Consider the following 22,146-nt stretch of genomic DNA (forward strand, 5'->3'; position numbering starts at 1 on the left):
TTTTCGACCGTTTTTAAATACTTGTTTCATTTCCTTATTTGAAAAGTTTTTATAATATTTAATTAATTTCTCTTAACTAGTGAATCCAATATAAATTATATTTTATTAATTGAAAAATTTGTCAGAAAAAACCTTTTAAATGGCTCATTTTGCAAGAAAAAACCTTTTAAAGCATTCTTTATTAAAAAAAAACCACCACGATCACTTTTTTTGTTGAATTAAACCTGGGCTAACTTTTCCGGCATTGACCAAGACTTTCTGGCGTTGACTCCTTTATTTTCCTACTTGCTACCCTTTGTTTTTTAATTGCACTCCCTCTTTTATTTCTTCCCCTCATTTTCCCTCCAAAGTATTCCCTTAGTACTCTCTCTCCTCTCCTCCATGAATGCTCTGCAAATTAGTCACATCAAATTGGGTTTCTCTCTCCCTCTCAGCTCGCCATTAATACGTGATCAATAAATTGAGGTAAGTGTAAATTAATCACTTTTAAACTCGAAAATCGCCCTAAAAAATTGGGGGTTTTACCTGTGTTCAAGACAAGCAAACTTACTCATTTTTTTTTTACTATTTTCAATGGGTAAAGGACAAAGGAAGACGACGCTTGGAAGCAAATCAACGTTTCCCAATTACGTAGTGAAGTACAAACCCAGGTATGTTCTTCATTTGCTCAATTTGCGTTTAAATTGTTAGGTGTTATCACCAAAAATCGACATAAATCAAACATAATTAACCTAATTGTTGTTGGTTGTTTGATGATTTTGAACTGTTATGGCTTAAATAATGCATGCAAACTTGTTTGGATTGCTGAAAATTTTGGTTGGAATTTTGAAATTTTTGCCCTAGATTGTTGAAATTTTGGAATTTTGTTTTTGTTGCTGTGTTTGTCAGGTTTAATGGTAGAGTGAATGTGTTTGAACCTCAATTTAAATTCATGGAACCCATTAACATTAGGATGTACTATGGTGGCCATTTTGTGACTAAGAAAAGCACTACAACTTATGAGAGAAAACCAAATGTAGACCCAACAAAGTGGGGGATAGCATTGCGTGTGAATGTGGAGGAGGTTTGCTATTTTGAATTTGCATACTGGATTAAGTCAGATTTAGGCTTTGATGAGATTGGGGAAATTTGGTTTAGGAAAAAGGGGTGTTCTTTACACACTGGGAGGGCTAGAATAGAGGGAGATAAGGACATAGCAGAGTTTCTGGAAGCACCTGAGAAGGATGGGTTTTATCACCTTTATGTTGTGCATGAAGAGAAGGTGGATGATGTTAATAGGAGGTTACTTTATGGGCTAGGTGTCTCTTTTTACACAGATAGTGAGAGCACAAGTGGGAAAGAGGATGATATGGCAAGCAATGGGGGTAGTGCTACATTAAATAATGTAGAGGGGGTCCACAAACACAAAAAAAAAGGCATGATTCCTAAACTAAAAACCCTAGATCTGAGGTTTCTGGCAGTCAAAGTGCTCCCAAACACAAAACAGTTTCTGAAACTGTTCTCCCCTCCAAACCAGCTTAGTCAAGTAGAAGGCCAAAGCTTCTAATAATTTCAGCAACCAAAAAACCACCCACCCAGTTCATTGATATAAGTACCCCTTCCAATTCTACCAATAGCTTCCCTGTTCTTCCATATTTAGGGGTTCATCCTACATTGTCTGGTTTGCCAGAAACCAACCCAAACACAAACAATCAGCAGTTGATGGTAAGTGAATGTGAAACAACAAACCCAAGTGAGACAGAACCTACTGGTGAATTGGTGCATTCTGGTGAGCAGTTAGTAGGGGGTGAGGACAATGAGTTGGTTGAAATTGAGGAAGATGATGCTGATTTAAGTGAGAATGATTATGAGGACAAAGATGATGATGATTTGTTTGATGAGTTTGTAGATCATGATATACAAGAGAGGGTGACTAGGAGTTTAGGGGGTCTGTCAAAGGAAGCTGTAGAGGATGATGTTGCACATGAAATTGATGATGGTTTGCATATTGGAAATGATGAGGACATAGTGGATTCAGATGGTGAAGTGGTCAGTGAGGTAGGTTCAGATGATGAGGGGCCAGTGTATCCTGAGTTCAACCCATAGGTTGATTTCAAGGGCAAAGTGGTGTTGACTAAAGGCTTAAAGTTCCCAACCAACAAGTGCTTTAGGAGGGCTTTACAATACCATGCTATTGACCATGGTTATGACTTTTATTTTCTACATAACAACAACCAAAGAGTGAGTGCATATTGTGCTCATAGATGTGGGTGTCCTTGGAAGAGAGCTAGAATTTTGGAATGCAAATGCAAGGCAAAAAGAAAGTGTAGGTTTAAGATACATTGCATAAAGTTAAAAGGTGAGGCAACTTGGCAAATTAAGAGTCTGAGGCTTAAGCATATATGTGGGTACCAACATAAGAACTCAAAGATAACTTCATAGTACCTAGCTGAGAGGTACCTTGAAGACTGGGGGGATGACCCTACATGGAAGCTAGCTGCATTCATTAAAAGGGCAAGAAGAGAGTGTAGAGTAGAAATAGGCTACTACTTAGTATGGTATGCTAGGCAGAGGGCATTTAAGATGATTTTTGGGGATGCAACTTTGGAATATGAGAAGGTTTGGGATTATGCAGCTGCCATTTTGAAATATAACCCAGGGAGTACAGCTGTTGTAAAGGTAGATGGAGTGCTTAACCCCCAATCTGTTTTCCAAAGGTTATATGTATGCTTGCAAGCCTGCAAGCAAGGGTTCATGGCAGGATGTAGACCAATCTTGGGAGTGGATGGTGCTCACTTGAAGGGGGCTTATCCAGGCATCCTATTAACAGCAGTAGGGAAAGATGGCAACAACAACATCTTTCCAGTAGCATGGGCAGTTGTAGAGGTTGAAAATGGTGAGACTTGGACATGGTTATTGGAGCTACTGAGGAAGGACATAGCATCAGTTGCAGACTCTGTGACTTGGGTTCATGAAGCTGCTGAACTCACTTACATGAGTGACAGGCAAAAGGTAGTTATATTGCTTACAAGTTAGTTTATTTTCCAAACCAAAATCCAATTAAGTTAGCTTATTGCTTATTGCTAATTTTGAACATATGAAACAGGGCTTGTTGGATGCATTTGCTACAATTACACCTGATGCAGATACTAGGTACTGCTGTAGGCACATTTGGAGCAACTTCAAGAACAAATTTTTTGGGACTGTCTACAAAGAGCACTTTTGGAAAGCTGCAAGGTCAACCACAGAGGTACAGGGCATAGTGTAGTGTTTGTTTGGTTAGATATGCAACATATGTAAGCTGCCATTTGACTTGTTTATTGTTGGTTATGGTGTCCATAGCATCACTTCAAGCAGTATATGGAACAGATCAAAAAGCTTAGTGCAGATGCATACAACTACTTACATGTCATTCCACCTGCTCATTGGTCAAGACACAAGTTCAACTCTCACTCCAAGTCAGGTATGCTCTTGAATAATTGTTGTGAAAGCTTCAACAATGTTCTCATAGAAGCTAGAACAAAGCCTATTCTGCAGCTGATGGAGTGGGTAAGAAGATATGTCATGGGAAGATTGTTTGCAAAAAAGGAAGGGCTTAAATCTTTCACTGGTTTCATAATGCCAACTGTATTGAAGTTTGTGCATAGAGATCTACAGCAAGTGTCCAACATGAGAGTAACTCAAGTTGACTTAATGAAGTTTGAAGTTGATGACACAGAAGACACATATGTTGTCAACCTAGACACCAAAGCTTGCAGCTGCAACAGATGGACACTCACGGGAATTCCTTGCTGGCATGCACTTGCCTGTATTCAATTGAGAAGGCTTGACATTGAGCAATTCATTCACCCAGCTTATCATGTGGAGACATACACCAAGACATATGCTCCAACTTTTAAAGCAATGCCAGGTCATCAGCAGTGGGAAGTCACTCTTTATCCAAGGCCATTACCTCCTTGTAGACACCCATTTGTGTCTAGGGATGGCAATCCAGTCCGAATCCGACCCTACTCTGCCCCGATCCGAGGTAAAAAATCCGCTCCGAGTCCGAGAAAAAAGTAATCCGAGTTCGACTCCGTTAAAATAATCCGACTCCGAGTCGGAGGAGGGTCGGAGTCGGATCCTAAAAAAAATCCGAGAAAAAAATCCGACTCCGACAAATGTCCGACTTTGACGGATTATCCGACTCCGACTCCAATAGATAGTGGATTTTTGTGTGGGTCATGGTGGCATTGGGTGTGGGTTGTCAAGGCCCAAATAGCCCAACATCTCAAAGTATATTAAATAATGTAAAAGAAACTCGGAGTCGGGTCGGATCGGAGTCGGAGTCGGAGGTCGGATATTGAAGTCGGAGTCGGAGTCGGATTTCGGAGTCGGATGTCGGAGTCGGAGTCGGATGTCGGATTTAACATCCGACTTCTTGTCGGATCGGAGTCGGATTTAGCATAATCCGCTCCGAGTCCGACCCGTTGCCATCCCTATTTGTGTCTCCCCAAAACCAAACCCAGTGATGAATATCTTTTGCGTCGAATGATAATCGAATAAAGTGAAAGTGTGAAAGGTCAGGTGTTGCGGTTGGTTTTTATTAAAATTCTTTCTTTCTGTTTTCGAAAAACAACTCTATTTTATGAAAATAGCCGATCCAGTTTAGTTTGGTCCACGACAAGGGTCCAATAATAGTGTAGTTGGATGGGGCTTTCAAAGAGTTTTCCAACGATATATTATAAGCCCAATTTCGATGAATAATGAGGAAGTTATGACCAAAATACTAAACTGGGCTCGGTTGATCTTTATATGCGGCCCGATGATTTAGGGGAGGGCCCAATGTTAATTATTATTCCTAAAGTTATTAAAGTTAATTATAGTCTTCTAGAATTCTCTAGAAGGTTCTCTTAAGTTCTAATAAAATTAGAATTAATAATTATATTTTGATAAGTTTTACTTGGAATATTATTTTATGGAAAATACGATTTCAGTTTTCATACGGACTTTACAAGTCAATTTTGATTGGTAAGTGGACTCCGTGTTTGAAAGCGCGTAGGAATCCAGGCTGTCGCCAAACGACAGGCATGTCGCTACGCGACAAGCCTTGTCGCCACGCAACAGAGCTTGTCGCCGCGCGACAGAGCTTGACACCAAGCGACAAGTTTGGTTTTGCGGCGACAGCGTGGAGTTTTATTCCTTATCAAATTCTACCTATTTTCGGACTGTTTTCTTATAAATAGGGTCCTGAACCTCCGTTTTTATTCATCAATAATCTACAATCTACAATCAATCTATTCTCTAAGCTCTCATCTCTCTACCTTTTTCACAAACACAATTCCGCATACACGAGATCTAGAAACACCTAGCCAAGTTCGAAGTTGCCTTCGCCCTAGACGTGAAAGGTTATAATTTCTGAGGGTTTGGTCCCAAATCTCTATTTCAGTTATTTAATTTAATTTGTTTGATTTTATACTTTTCCTTGAAGTTACTAACGCGTGTGTTTTGTTATTAGAAAGAGATACGAGGCATCAAAGTATGTAATCTTATTGCTCTATTCTTGTAGAAAGCATGTTTAAATTTGTTTAATTCCCAATATCATGTTAGGATTGCTTTCTAGTATCATGTTTAGGGTGCCTTTTACTCTTTTCTAATATCATGTTAGTATCACGTTAGGTTTAAAGCTTTGATTTTTTATTGCTTAGTGACATGCTAGGGTTTGTTATTAATCTTGTTAGTATCATGCCTAGGATCTTGCTATTATATTTAAGCTTTATTATTAACATGATTATTATGATTGTTATAATGATTATTATTTTTATAATTTTTATTATTATGTTGCTTGATATTTATTATGATTGTTATTTGATCACGCCTTTTATGCGTGTTTAAAGGGAATTTGTACTTGTAATCACGCTTAATAAGATAATTAATAATCTTGTTTAGGTTAATATGATTATAATTCAAGTGATCGCCAATAATAGTTTTATTCGTGCATTAAATTCAACCAACATAGATTAAACAGGTTTAGGGTTAACCTATTGATTGCATGTTAGTCAAAAAGCGCACATGAATACGAGTAGAATAAAGTAAAGGCCTATTTTATAGGGAGAGTTCTTTCTTTTGTAGATTGGATTCGTACTCTCATTCCCGAACCCTATTTGGTTCAAGACCTTTTGGAGTTGACAATCTCATGGATCGTTAAGGAGTGTAACCTTCACCCTGTGAACGGTTTACAAGTTCCTAAAACTTGTTGGCGACTCTTTTGCTCTAGTTTCCTTCCCTTTGGACGCCACCATGCTTAAGTGTATGATCACAGTGGGGTTCAAGTTTGGGGTAATGCTTGAAATATTCCCTACACTCCTGCACATAGAAACTTACCTAGAAGGCCTTCAAGTAAAAAGAGAAAGAAAGAAGCTGGGGAAGAGAAAAAGATGAAGAATTTCAAGAGGGCAAAGGTGCAAAACAAATGCTCTAATTGTGGTGGCTTGGGGCATTACAAGAATAAGTGTCCATCCCCACCTATTGATAAGCCAAAGAGGCCTCCTGGCAAACCAAAGAGTGCTGCAGCAACAAGGCAACCTGTAGTAGGGAAAACAATACCAGTCCAAGCAGTAGAAGCTACCTCATCCCAAGCTTCACAACACTCCATCTCACTGTCTGCACCACATGGGACCCAGAATGCTAGTTGAATAATGCCTTGAAGTTGAACGTGTTTTTTTTGTTGTAGAACAATTGGTGTAGTTGGTTATCAAAGGTTGTATGTGATCAATGTTGCTACTTAAAACTAATTTTTTGTGAACAAACTCATGATGTGAAGATCTGTTTATGATCACAGCTACTTGTGGTATGTTATGCCAGATTTGAAGATTCTTGTTGCTATAATTTTGCTTTACTTTTACTTTTTTTTTTTTTTGTCATACTTTTATTCAAATAAGATAATGGAGTAAGCAAGGAACATGAACCAAAAATGATTGATACCAAACTAGATTTTTTTTTATTTTCATAAAAAGGGGTACAAAATACACCACTTTCACTTAGCTTAACCCCCCCCCCCCCCCACACACACACACAGTGTACAAACCAAAATGAGTCAATAATACAACACTGACTTACACATCTACTTGCCAAAATAACCCCAGTAACTTAGCAATCTAAGCAAACATTTTCATCAACATGACACTGACAATAACAAAAACAACAACACAAAAACCAATCTGCTTTGTAATACCCCGTATTTTTATGTATTTTTATAAAGTATTTAAGTATTAATAAAATGTATTGTTAAGGGCTCAAGTATTTTAATTAAATATTTTAAAGAGTTAAAGTATTTTAAATATAAGGTTTTATAAAAGTAAAATATATTTTGGGCCAAACGTTTATTAATTATTGGGCAATGTAAATTATTCCTACATACTCTTATTGGAATAACCCATCCCAAAACCCATAACTTAAGCCCACATCTTTATAAGCCCAAATTTAACCCTACACTCTCTACTCTATAAATACACCATGAATCCCCAAAAAACTTCCCACACAAAAAGGTTAGTCTTATTTTCTCCTTTGTTTTATTAATTTGTGTAATTATAATTATTGATTTATGGGTTTTGATTTTATTGTTTGAAATTAATTTAATTAGTATCAAATTGTATTTTGATGATTAAACTTTATAATTTCAGATTTTATAAATGTCATAATTTTCAGATTTTGTAAATTTTATAACCTAGGGTTTTTAATTATTGAAAATCACGATTTTAGGGTTTTTACGAACAATTGATTTAGGGCTTTTATAATAATGATGTTTGAAATTTTGGTGATTATAACTACTGATTAGTTTAACTTAATCCCAGAATATTTTGAACACGTAAATTCGTGTTTTAATTCTTAGATTTACATTCGTTAATATTAATCCCGTTTTAGTCCCGATTAGGTTCTGAACTCATCTGATTTTGATAAAAAAAAAAAAAAAAAAAAGTAGTGTTTTCCATGTGGAAACAATGTTTTAAGAAAGACTTATTACCTTTGGTAATGAGCACCACCCTATCGTGGCCAAATTCAGCCTCTAAATATGATTTTCTAGCAGTTTTTTATTTTTAACGAAGTTTTTTTTATGCTTTAAATTTTATCCTTGGGTTTTAAAGGGTTTTTGATTAGTTTAAAATGCTGGAATTTTATTTAAAGTAGTATAATTGTGATTTTAATGAAAGGGTGTGATTACCCATTAAAAAGGAGTTTAATTAGGGGTTTTTAAATAATTTTCAGATTTTTTTTAAGTAGTCTAAAGTAAATTTAAGTTGCTGAAAATTGTGTATACAAGGAGAATTAATATAGTATTATTGTCCCTTTATGTAGGAGACTTGATTCGGGAATTGTTGTAGTGTAATCGGCTATTTTAAGGGCTTATTTGAGGTACGTTCGCGTACTTAGCATAATTACATTGATCTAGTAGCATGCTAAAGGTGTTTAATTGATTTCAAGTAGTATCATGCTAGGTTTGATTTGGAAATTATGATTTGGATGTCATCGGTGATTGGATTATGAAGCATGATTTATTTGTGATGGAATATTGGATGGAAAATAATAGTTTGGAATATTATTTATGAACCACATATTTATTTATGGCATGATAGGGAGCATGTTTAATTAAACTAAATGTTTAATTTGGTTTGGAATATTGAAAAAGAATTTATTTATGGTTCATATAATTTTTATTGATGCTATAAGCATGAGGAAAGGAGCTTTATAAGTGTCTATGTACACGAGGAATAAATTGTATGTTGGTGCCTTAGTGCACTTAAGGTGTTTTTAACACCGAGGGATAGGATTTGTGGCGCTTTATGCGTTTAAGGTGTCATTGGCACCGAGGTAGAATTAAAAAGGGTTCAATATTAAATATTATGTGGTCACTAATTATTCAAGAATTAAATTGATATATTTGATTGTTTGAATAATTATTGTTGATTGAATGATTATGGTTTGAGAGTCATCACCAAGTTTAATAATCGGTAAATAACGTAAAGTGAAAGAGATTACGCACCAAAACTCTTGGAACGTATATACCTTGAGTATGAACATATGGGGGGAGTTATGGGGTTTTATATTTAACCATAACTTCTAATGGAGTACAGGACGTTGTATATTCCTTTTATTATTATTATGCGCAGGAATTCCGCCACCTATGTGTGGTTTTTGATGCTGGCACGGTTAGCTCCCGTGTCAGTAACCTCAATTTATTTGGGGGAGGCTAGGGGGAAACCCGTTTGATGCATAATCAATGCTAAATAAATTATTTAGTGTCTAGTGAGAATTTTATTGAATGTTGTATGCTTGAAAAAAACAGGTGCAACAAGGTAAGTCGTGTGTTGATAAGGAATTGTATGCTAGTGTGTTAATTACGCTTATGTACTCAGCTTTGCTGATTGTGTGTTTTGTGTGTTTGTTGGCCTTGTCTTTATCTTGGCCCTATGATGACCCATTTATAATGGAGAGTAGTGGAAATAGGTAGAGATAAGCTTTTCAGGTGTTGAAGTATATTCATGAATGGGCATGAGTGAAGAGCGTATCATGCTAGTTTCCATAAGTTTATGATGTGTTTATCGCTTTAATTATTTATGATAATATTATTATGCGCGACTAACGAAAAGGTTTTGAATTTGGTTTGGTTTGGTTTTAATAAGGGCCTATAATGGTTCCAAGTTGTAGGTTGATTTTATTTTACTTCGTTTGACTTTGGTTTGACTTTACTTTCGTGGATTGACTTTTCAAGTAGACTTGTTTTGAAAAGTTTTGAAGTTAGTCTTCCGCTGTGTGTCTTTGATAGTTGCCTTAGCCGTTCTCACGGTGGCGGTAATGTCTTAGATATTCCTATTTAAAGTTTTAAACAGGACAAAACAAATATTTTAAAAGAAAGGAATTTCTAGGGTGTTACATGCTTAAACCCCCCCTGCCCTGGTGCTTGAAGGTTTTTGTGTTCTTCTAAACACAGCATCCTAGGTTTGACGATTGTCAGCTCTGTTGCCCTCCTGTGCCTCTCAACCACAAGGAAATTAATCACATCATGCTGCCAATCTGTTTGATCCTCATCTAGCCATTTGAATGTGTTGCAACCTCGTTCACCAGTGTCGTGGTCGTACTTTTTGCAAGCCTCGAACCTTCTTCCTGGATTATCATGAGTCCAGGAGGTTCTCTTCACACAAGGAAAACCACATCCGCAATTCACCATTTTACCTACAATAACACAGAAAAATAGAGGTATTAGAGAAAACAGAAGAACGGTTTTGGAGATTTGATGACTACAACTGTGAAAGAAACTGATGAAGAACCTTAATTTACCTATTAATTGATCTGATTTTGGGGGAGAAGTTGCCCTAATTTGGAATTTAGTGATTTGGGGAGGGCTTTCCTACACTATATATAGGGGGGAAATAAGGGAGCCAAAAAAAGGAGGGAAAATCAATAACTGTAGGCTGCAAGTAGGAAAATAAGGGAGTCAACGCCAAAAAGTCTTGGTCAATGCCAGAAAAGTTAGCCTAGGTTTCATTCAACAAAAAAAGTGATCGTGGTGGTTTTTTTTAACAAAGAATGCTTTAAAAGGTTTTTTCTTGCAAAATGAGCCATTTAAAAGGTTTTTTCTGACAAATTTTCCTTATTAATTCATATTCTCTCTCCTCCAAATCTCTCAACTACTTTTACTTTTTACAATTTTTTATTCTTCCATCAACCCCACTACCTCCATATTTTATTACATTCTTCAATTGCGCATGGAGAAATGGAACAAGTATTTAAAAACAGAGGGAGTATAAAGTTTATTCTCTCTTTCACTTACAAAAATTTCATGTTTTTTATTTTAATTCTATTAAGTTATGATTAAAGACATAAAATTATATTTATATGTATAGGTTGATGAAGTTATGCACATGAAGAGATAGAAAGAGACTGAGCAAGGGGGGAAACATATCAAAAGATATATGCGACTGGCTCAAACTGGCGTCACAAAATAGAATACGAGGCAATATTTTTTTTTTAAAAAAAAAAGGGAGAATTATTGTATGGTAAACAACTATGTTGAGATTTGTTTGCTCTACACAACAACAAATAAACCTAATATTGAAAATACTTGTATTCAAAAGACCTAAACAACATGAAAACCCCTTAACTTCTCATTAAACATACAATCTAAAACTATAATATGTTTTTATAGAGTAAAGTAGGATTGAACTATCATTGTAACAGAGCTACTTAACATGAAACGGTCAAACAAGGTAAACTCTAATCTATGGGATTAGAGCAAGAGAAGAAAATGTGGAATCAACGAATTGTCACACCATGAATTCGGAAGATTAATATATACGAAGTATTTGAATGGATGAGTAGATAAAACAAATGTTTATATTTTCTATATAGAGAGAATGATGACTAGAAGATATTGATAAAATATTTGTAGATTATTTTGAGTATAATGTCGATTCACGATTGATTTTCTAACTAGTAAGCTTGCTTTGAGTCATTTTTTATAGAGAATATTCATAAAATATTCTTCTCTAGGTTTAAGATAGAGTATTTTGTATAAGATTATCTTTATGATATCTTTACATATCTTGTAGTTATCTAATATGATTAGGTTTCTCAATGTAATCCTATAAATATTGATCAATAGAAACCTCTCTGATTAAGAATTTTCATATTAGATAACTACAAGATATGTAAAGATAATCTTATACAAAATATATCATAAACCTAGAGGAGAATATTCCGTAGAGAGAAGTTGAGGAGTTTGGTCGAGCTTGCATTCTAACCATGCCTATCCTATCATAAAATCAAATTTTCATGCAGGTATGAAGAGGAAAGGTGGTACATCAGCGATTTTCTCCGTCCGTCCATCCAAAGAAGCGTACTTTTATTATTTGTATTTCTAATTTTAAGTGTTGTAGTAGTGTTGTTTCTTGTGTAAGGCTACTCAAAATCTAGCAAGTATCGCTAGAGATGAGATAAAGGGTTTGTTCACTTCACTTTAATTTCAGTTCAATTCAGTTCAACTCTTAATTTCCTTTTCTCACAAAATATTCATTTAGCTCTATTCAGTTCAGTCCCAATCAGTTCAGTTCAGCTCAGTAAATGTAAACAAACCCATAGTCTTATTTCGTGTATGCTTTCTCCGTTGTAAAAAAAAAAAAAAAAAAAAAAAAAAAAAAAAAAAAAAAAAAGTTGTAAAGTCAAACTTCTTTAAAAAAAAACGTAAAAGTCAAAACATTGTAGGAATAAATGGTTATTTTTTATAGAGGGCACAGTGATAAATGGTTATTATGTATATAGGAAAAATATAGAGGGTTCAGTGATAAATGGTTATTATTTATTAAATATACCTATAAAGAATTGAATTTTCTTCAATTGAAATAGGAGATTTCAAAAGTTCCAATTTTTTGGATCCTAGAAATTTCTTATTTAGATTTTACTGTCATTATAGATTATACATACCAAAAATTAGAACCACATTTAAAAAAAAAAAAAAAAATCTAACAGTAGAAGATCGAAAAGCAATTTATTGCCACCAAAACGCATAGGTATAACCAATTGACAATCAATGGTAGCAAAAATTCTATAAAAAGCATCCAATGGCAGTGTAGATTGTAGAGTTGCAATGTACAGCTTCCTAACAAAGAATTACTACAGGAGAATTCAAGCTTTCTTACTAAATAAATTTCTAATTTACACCACTTTCCAGTTGCTCTAAAACGCATAAACCACCTAGATGAGTCATGAGCATGCATAAACTGGAGTCCTAATGTTGGAAGTGGAAATCCCTAAGCCAAAATTGCCATTTGATACAATGCAACTGAAGTATTTCGCTGCAGTGCTCATTGCATCAGTACATCCCCTTGAAAACGGGATTTGTGCGACAAATACTTGCCCCATATTCTTCATACTCAGCTTTGGTATGGCAAGCCTGCACATAACAGAGTTTGCTTATACAGTTATTCATTTTGGTGAGTAAACAAGTAGACGACCATCTTGAGAGCATGAAATTAATCCAGAAACACTAATGGATAGAAATAGCAACATAGATCAATTTGTGTATGGATCTTTCAATATCTAGTACAGTTTAATTTGGGAGGTCAAAATCTATACAGTTTAATTTAAGAGGAAGCTGTTCTCCAAGCCCCAAGGTCAAGCATTTATTTCTTGAAATGGAGTCATGAAGGACAAAGTAGCAGTAGAGTTACGCAAAAATTATTGTATGTAACATGATAACATTGGCAAATAGCAATAGGATCTGGCAGTCACATGATAATTTAAGCTAAAAGCAAAATCAAGTTGAATAGCAACTTCAAATTAAAAGGGAAGCAACATACTCCAAAAAACTCAGGAGTTGAAGCAAGTACGGATCCCCCAAACCATACTGCATATCTCTGGATAGGATGGCTCACTACGTTGACTTCCACCGGTTGTGACTGCCAACAAATTGAGAGATCAGGCACATAATGCTGAAGTTGCTAAGTACTGACATATATTATTGGTTTTCTTACCTTCATTCCTCCAGTAAGCCGTGTCTCAGATGCAAGAACTCGAGCATCAACAATCTTCTTTATATCCCTTTGCAACCTACGGTGGAAGTCCTTGAACATGGTTGAGCCACCAGACAACACTATATTCTGGCACATTCCACATAATTAGTTAGGCCCAAAAGTAGAATTCCAAGCTACAACAGTACAGCCTAATACACCTAAAGCAGAGTGACACATAAATATAGCCAAAAAGTGTTTTCTTTGAAGGAATGAATTAAAATCTTAAATACTTCATATCAACCTTTCAACCAGAGCATATAACACTCTACCTTGTACAGTGCTCGTCTGGTGTCAATTGGGGCAGACTGGATACACTTGTCAATCACAGCTGGTAAAGGAGTGGTATAATCACTGTTGTAGATCTCTGGGTTGAAAAAAACCTGTGAACCATACAGCCAATGATAAGCACATCGTAGCTTCAAAAGGCGTGAGGGTAAAAAGGCACACATGCATATTAGACACAATAATAAACAGAATCTCAGAGGCCATTAATCTTAAAACACATACTTGGATTTATTGTTTGCTTGCATGACTGATGCTATACATCAAGACCAAAAAATAAAAATTTACAATGTTTCTTCTCAATGATACCAGACAATCTTAATTTGTCCACAGGATTTGGGGTTTCAACTACAGCCACTGATCCATCTCATATAACACTAAACATTAAATCAGCCTTAAGAAACTACATCAAACCAGATTGCTACCTTAAATCAAACTCCCTCTTTTCCCTAAATTGATTATCACCCGTGAGATAAGAAAATATAAAGGTAAGCACCTAAAAGGTGGCATAAACAAAGGGTATAAATTTAATAAATTGCAGAAGTCAAGTTTTCTGATCAAGGATAAGTCGATAACGAACTTGAAGCAACACAATTAGCAATATATGGCATAATCAGATCTAGTCCTATTTAAACTCAGTCTGTAGATCTAGTCCTATTTAAACTCAGTCTGTTTGAAGGAAAATTTTTTCCTGCCTTTTGTTGTTTGGTTTGTAAAGGGTGGAAAAAAAAAAATTCAAAGGTGGAAAATAGTTTTCCAAGAAATTGAAAACCTTTTCCTTTCGAAAAGAAGGTATGTCACATTTTCCTCCCTACTCCTAACATTCTTTTCCTCTCCTCCCTTACACTCCCAATTTTCCTTTTCCTCTTTCTCCATTACCTTTCTTGTAAGGAAACAAACAAAGGAAAACTGCTTTTACAATTATGTTTTCCCTTTAAAATTGTTTTCTTTGAGAAATTATTTTTTCGAATGATGTTTTCCATTGAATAAACAGAACCTTAAAGTTTAAAAAGGTCACCTTAGCAATAAATACAATTGAAGCCAATAAAGAAACAATTATAACACTGTGATGCGGACAAAGAAGACATGTATAAGCAAATTGAGATTTGAAATTTTGAGGCCATTGACAATCAAGAAAAGTCATAGATAAATCTGTTTCTCCTATCATTCTATATGCATCAGAAAGCCAACCAAACCAAACAGAAGGAAATTCAGTTGAAAAGTCCTTTGGACTAAAAAATTCCAGCTTCCAAGAATAAATATAGTAATTTTTTCACAGACCATTTGGTAGGAAGTAATGATGGTGGATTTTTGTGTAACTTTGTAATGTAAGGAAAGCATCACGGTCACCAAATAGCTCCTCTGTTTGAGCAGCACCATTGTCTTTTCATAGTCAAACTTTATGAACTTTGAGAATATTTTTTTTCTACTACTATATACGAAGAGATATAACCACGTTAGGTTTAGATGAGACACAATGTATATATTCAAAATATTAGCCTGTTGTGATTATTTACATTGCAAAACCAAAGTTATGCGCAGTCAAAGGTGTGTATTTCTTTTTACCTTACCTAATGAGTTATTCAAAAATCAACCGTTACATACCATTATAACTTTGACAGAGCAAAACTATATTAAAATCTGAAAAATCAATCCTTTATATCCGATTTTCTAGATAATCGATCCGAAAAATGAATTTGACTCAGATATCAGAGAATTCGGATAATGAATTCCAATTCAGATATGTAATTTAGCATTTTCGGGTATCCAATATCCAATATATAGGGCTCTTTTGTAAAACATGAAAAGATCAAGCTTGATTCCTAGTTGGATCACAATCCTTCCTCAATTTTCTCACATCCTTTTCCCCACTTTCCAGCCATCTTCATTCCTCATTAGTCATTACCCTTTCTAACTCTCCAAATTCCTAAAACCTACTTATGTTCCTCCTAAAGTCCTCATCTATGCTATCATTTCTCATGTCATCTGCCCCCTTCCTCTCTTCTCATCATCCTCCTCTAATCCAAGCCAAGATTTAGAAAGCCAAAGCAAATTTTCTAGTGAAGCAAAAAACCTAACCAATTCCAGAGTGATTAGATGTCAAACTAGGTAAGGTCATGCGCTCATGTCCGCCACAAGGCCAAAAACTTCAGTAAAACCATAATGCCAAGAACTAGTGCCTTACATAGATTCATTGATCTAATGATTCATGCGTGTTAATCTAATTGATAGATCGATTGTTTTTATTGTAAGGTAATAAATCAATTATTCACTCAATCGCTCTAATGTGTGTTTTTATCAGTTCTTCTTCTAATACTTTGTGTTTTATTGTCCCTAAAATCATCTTTAGCTCGTTCATGGTAAATTGATAATACAACAGTAGTATTCGGCACAGAAATTTTGTTGTGAATTTAATATATGCATGTAACAATGAAGACTAGGCAAGGCACTGAAAACAACAAAATTTGGGTATCAAATACCTATCCAATATTCAAAGTTTTGGATCAGATACAGAAATCATTTATATTGATTATCAGATTTGTGCTCAGCCCTAATTATAACAAGATAACTCCAGTACTCCACCATATACAAGGTCAATTTATATAAGTAAATCGTTACTGTGAAATGACAAGGCATAAGAAAGAACCTCAGGACCAAGGAACCGCTCATAGCCAATGTCACAACTGTATGGAGCTCCAGTCTTTGGTTTTATTCCTCTCCATTGCTTGATATATTTAGAGGGCTCCTTATCATGTTTGTTATACTCCTGACACACCAAAAGTTAGGTGACAAGTATATCAACTCAGCAACTATGTACAATTAAACTGTACTAGATTCAGATCAGTTGAAGTAGTACCTTGACAATATCTGAAGAAGTGTAGCAATACATCTCCTTCACTTGTCGAGCAACTTCAAAGGAGTCTTCTGGTGGTACATTCTCTCCTCTTTCCTACAATACATAACCAATAAAAAATAAATAAAAAATAAATAAATAGAAAGAACACAGTTGAACTACTGCAGAAATTTAAACGGATAGGAAAAAGCCCATATATAGCAAAGTGAGAGGAATTGGACATCCAAGCCATATATAAACACATTCCAACATCCATGATAATGAAGGGAGGTAAATTTCATTCCAAAGAAAAGACAAGTTAAAGATAAGGAAATATAATCCTGCATGTACACAAGAGCAGAGAACACAAAGTATGCATTTGAGACCAAAAACCAAGGATAAATAATGGCCACACCGCCACACATGATTAGCAATTGATCAAAGGTGGAAACATAAATGGTAGCTAGCATCATCTTTATAATCCACTCTAAGCTAAAAGCATCCAGGACAGATTATATGAGCATCAGACCATCGATGAATCCACATAGAGCGATTAGGAAGGAATTGTGTACCTTCTTTAAAAACAATTTATCACGTATGGGAAGCAAAAGTAAGGCTCTAATTTGTAGGAATATACTTTGTATCACATGCTTTGACATATTCCGCTGGTTCCCAGTTCAAAATGAATTCCTCTGCCTTATAAAATTCTTTTTTAAAAAAAAAAATAAAAATTCATGGGTTCTAGGCTCTAGCTTGTTCAAACATTGTATTATGATTTTTTTTTTTTCTTTTTTCCATTTCACTAGTTTTCTTTCTTCAACATATTAATTCATCCATTTTCTCCTTTAGTATTTTTTTCCTTTAATATTGCTTTCATATTATACCCAAGAATTAAGAATTGAAATTTGACTAAATAAATGTATTTCCTCCACTATTTATATATCACAACAATAGAAGTTTCATGCATCCCAATGCTTGACTTCAACCATAAATATCTTCAATTATCTACAAGTAATATACTTCCTCCGTTTTTTTTTTAAATATTGCACCACTTGCCCTTTAAGGAAGTTTCACACATATTGCACCATATCCATTTTAGGAAAAGAAATATTTATGTTCACAACTTCACACTACAAATACTCTATATACCCTTACTTTTTAATACTTTACTCTTTAGTTTATATTTACAATCACAAGGGCAATTTTGTACATTTACCTTTCTCTCTCTTCCTTTTTCCCACTACCAAAAAATTTGTGCAAAACCCTTATGGTGCAATATTAAAAGAATGGAGGAAGTATATATTAAAAAAATAGTTTATATTCTGAAAGTTTACAGCAAGACAAACCTAATAAGACTCCACATAGCTATATTTTTCCTAGTGTAAAAATCAAGGTAGATGGTCAAGGGGTGGTGAGTGAATAGTGTGGAAAATTTCCAAAAAAGGAATGAAAAAGTGGTCTTAAGGATGTGTATGAACTTACTGAAACATTATTGAATAATAATTTTTTTATAGTTGTGCATACCAAATCTGAAATTTCTGGCAGACAGTGCTTTTAATCATTATAATTTATAAGTACATTTAAAAAAAAAATTGGGAAAAATTAATGGAAAATTACCCGCATAAGCTGTTGGACGAAAAGGGTAACATCTTTTCCAGAAATGGGAATTGACTTGATACTGCTCCCAATAACATAGCCTTCTGCAACAGGTACAACGTGCGTACCCCCATCTCCAACATCCACTACAACCCCTGTCATCTCACACTAATGAAAAATATCATCAATAAAATCAACTTTATGCACTAAACACAAATCAAATGACGTGAAAGAAAGAAGACTTTGGAAATCCATATATATAATATGGCCACATGCATAAGTAAAACTGAATCTTCTCTTCATATTAAACGACCAAGTTTAATAGCAACTCTATATGAGTATTCTGCATATGCACATCTTAAAATAACAGACAGAGGAGGAGCGAATAGGTGCCTTCCATGAGATGATACATGTGACTTCGAGAATCCCTAATTCTTAAAAGCAAATTTTCAGGAAAATTATAGTTGCTGATTTACATTCTTCTAAAATAAAATCTATTTGAACTAGATTTTTCATGGATGAGCCCTCACATACTGGCCAAAATAAATGGATATATGAATTGGTGGTTCCTTTCAGTTTAGAGAATAGCCTAGTTTCAGTAATAAAGGAACTAACTATAGGAAAAATAAAGACCAAGCTTCCTGGAGCCAGAAGCATGTTTTGCAGGAAAGGCAGCAAATTAACAGAAAGAATTCAGACAGTTTTTTTACAATAGATGGATGTCACTTAAATATTTTTACAGAAATTACAAAAATCCTCAACACCATTACATCTACAGATCTACCACTCTCTGCAAATTCAACATCGTACCGATACATCCAACTGTCATCACCAATTCCCCAAACCTGGGGAGGCCATGAAAGGAAAAAAAAAAAAAAAAAAAAAAAAGGACAGCATCACCACTACATTAATCAAATTCCAAAAATGTGGATGACCCAATCCCTAACATATGTCCCAGCACCACTGATAAATAAGGTAAGGCTAATAGTTACATTATCATAGAAGCAAAGCCATAGACTATTCTAAATTTCTAAATAAATGAAGTAAATAGGGTATGTTATGTTATTTAATTATAGAGTAAGGTTGCTTTCATACTTTATGATAAGGAAAGCTGAATGTGGATAAAGACATCACCATGAAATAATTCTATTTAGTGCCAAACAAGTACAGCAGTAGCTAGTGTTTAAGTTCATAATGCATTGAACTGATTTGAAACACCATACATAGTCCAAAGTCATATTAGGCTATTAAATGTGCTACAAATCCATTTTGATGGAATCCAAACATCAAAATCATAAAGCTAAACTGCAACAATCATTCAGTCACCCTATAACTGACTGGACTCAGGGTAAGCAGGTGTAAAGTTCATAATTCAATATACAAATGCAGAAATTATCACTCAATAGTCAATACTAAATTGAAACTTGTAAATGAAGAAATAACCAACCTTAGATGTAGTGTAACCAGCAGCTAAAGCTAGCACAGGCTGCACTGCTATGTAAAGCCCCGGAACATTGAAAGTCTCAAACATGATTTCACCTGTATATTCCCGGCTTTCAGGAGGTGTCAGAGGACTTTCTGTCAGCAGGAAGTGATGATCCTCAGGATCACAGCGTAGATAGTTAAAAATACAGTGTTGCCAAAACCTTTCCATAGCATCCCAGTTCTCTACCTGTCCATTCTTAATGGGATAGTTTAAACTATACGTACTACTAGACTTAGATCTCGCTAAAGCCTCGTCCCCGATGAAAAAATCCAAATCAGCCATAACACCAGCATTATATTGAGTCAACCAATTACTACTCTTATTCGATGTTCTCGGTTGGTTTACAAAAGAATCATTCACAGCGACAGTTGTTGGGACAATGAAGCAAGGCTCCACATTCCCAGAAAAACCCATTTTAGTATACCTGCAGTGATTGGTGGACAAGGTATTAAATTAAAAAAACACATTGTTGCCGGGAAATTTCATTTACTCAAGATGTGAAGCTAGAATTCAATGACTTTTACATTCTGAAGCAGAACAAAAGAATTCAAAATTTACACGCATTTAAGCAGACCTCAGTCACCACACTCACACTATTATAGAAGTATTTCCATAGAGCACCTTGTGCACATTACTACTGAAACTAGACGTTGTCAAAATGTCAAATTACCAACACCTCGTGTAACCAGAATGGCAGAACTACCTAGTGGCAATCCGCATTCAACACCTTCCTAACTTCTAATAAGCATCCACACTCAGTTTTAACACACACTCAAGAACTTAGACCACGTTCATAATTAGCACAATTCATCAACTATTAGTTGCACTAGCTGAAATCCAATGTTCCCCAAAATCCCCATAGTACATAAAAACTTGTGATCAACCCAATTCCAAAACAACATTCAAGATGATGGCAAATGCCTGTTTGACCATTGACGCAATTCATCAATCACTTGGTCCTTAAAAAAATCATTTTTTTTTTCATACAGCGACCCAATGCAAATAAAATTATCTACCATCAACTCAAAGCTCAATCAAGCTTCAGATAAACAACACCAGCTTTCTTTTATTAACACATTTCATCAAACATTTGGTAGGATCGTCAACTTTCAAGATTTTCCACAGTCAAACGCAACGCACCATCAACCCCAATCCAAATCAAATATCAAATAACAATAAAAGGTCCATCTCATTATAATTTTTAATCAGAGGCATTTCATCAAACAATTGGTGGGCAAGCTATGTTTTAACAATTCCCACGCACCAACAAAACGTATGAAAAATCTACCATCGACCCAATTCATCATAGAGCTCGAATAATAATAAATCCCAGTTTAACACTACACCCAATCACATATATCAATATATACAGACTTATAGAAAGAGAAAAGGTGTGTGAGAGAGAGGGAGAGAGAAATACCCGGTGCCATTGTCGATCACGACAGCAGGGCGATAAGAAGAGGCATCCATGAGAGAGAAAGAAAGCAAAAGCAGGGAGAAAACGATGATTTTGAAGAAGGACCTGCAACTGAGATCCGAGAGAAGGTTGATTGAAGGGAAATGATCATGGTCATTGAAAGCGCCACAAAAGGGGCACCAATGAATTCGATTCAACTGCTACTGTTATTATATGATGATGATTAACACCTTCTCTTCTTGATGAAAATGATGATGGGTTGACACCAGTATAGTAATCTCCAAACATTTCAATTGAATTATGATTTTCCCCCAAATTTAGCTAATAAGGGTTTGAATTCAACATGATTTGGGAAAATTGATTGATTGATTGTTGAATGAGTGAATTTATATTTGAAGGTTGGATGATTATTCTTACCTTAGCAGCTAAACAAAAACAGCAACAACTCAACGACTCTCTCTTTCTTCTCTTCTCTCTCTTCTTTGTCTGTTTCTTTCTTGGTTTATGAGATTGTGTAAATAATTGAACAAACACACTGACATTCATAGTTACTTTATGGGCCTCTTCTTTATTTTCTTTGTGTTTTGAGTTTAAAGATTTAAGCCCAATTCTACCTCATCAAACATGAAAAAAATAATAAGTGGGAAAAAATTTGTGTCGCAAAGTGCAAATAAACACAAGTTTTTGTTTCGTCTAATTTTTTATTACCGCCATCTCCAGGTATGGAAATGTTTTTCAACGTAAGATTTCATAATGGGCATGTCAGTCAAGAATAAGTAGTGTTTTGAATCGACGTACGCTCATTGAATAGGTACTGTTTCATCCTAATTTAACGGAACCGAGCAACTAATATAGCAAATATTACAGTCAACATGCACTTAACATTTAACAAGAGCCTCAAGCTAAAGACATTTTTTTTTTTTTTTTTTTGGTGCTCTCATATTATATACAAAATATGAGAGCACCATTAAAAAAACTACATGGTTTACAATTGAGTGAATGAAAAGAA

At 35.0% G+C, this 22,146-nt stretch overlaps 1 protein-coding gene across 1 annotated transcript; it reads right to left on the reverse strand.

The window, feature by feature from the left end:
- Nucleotides 1–12,474: 12,474 nt before the first annotated feature.
- Nucleotides 12,475–21,639, reverse strand: LOC145581678 (actin-related protein 3-like). Its single transcript, XM_081638704.1, has 9 exons — nt 21,141–21,639; nt 19,682–20,144; nt 18,256–18,402; nt 16,663–16,755; nt 16,453–16,572; nt 13,793–13,903; nt 13,485–13,610; nt 13,311–13,409; nt 12,475–12,904 (listed from the first exon to the last, which is right to left on the reverse strand). The coding sequence occupies exons 1-9, from the start codon at nt 21,188–21,190 to the stop codon at nt 12,824–12,826; spliced, it is 1,290 nt and encodes a 429-aa protein (XP_081494830.1). The 5' UTR covers nt 21,191–21,639; the 3' UTR covers nt 12,475–12,823.
- Between the last annotated feature and the right edge of the window lie 507 nt (nt 21,640–22,146).

This window comes from Chenopodium album, chromosome 15 (assembly GCF_948465745.1).
Source record: "Chenopodium album chromosome 15, dcCheAlbu1.1, whole genome shotgun sequence".
Lineage (NCBI taxonomy): Eukaryota > Viridiplantae > Streptophyta > Magnoliopsida > Caryophyllales > Amaranthaceae > Chenopodium > Chenopodium album.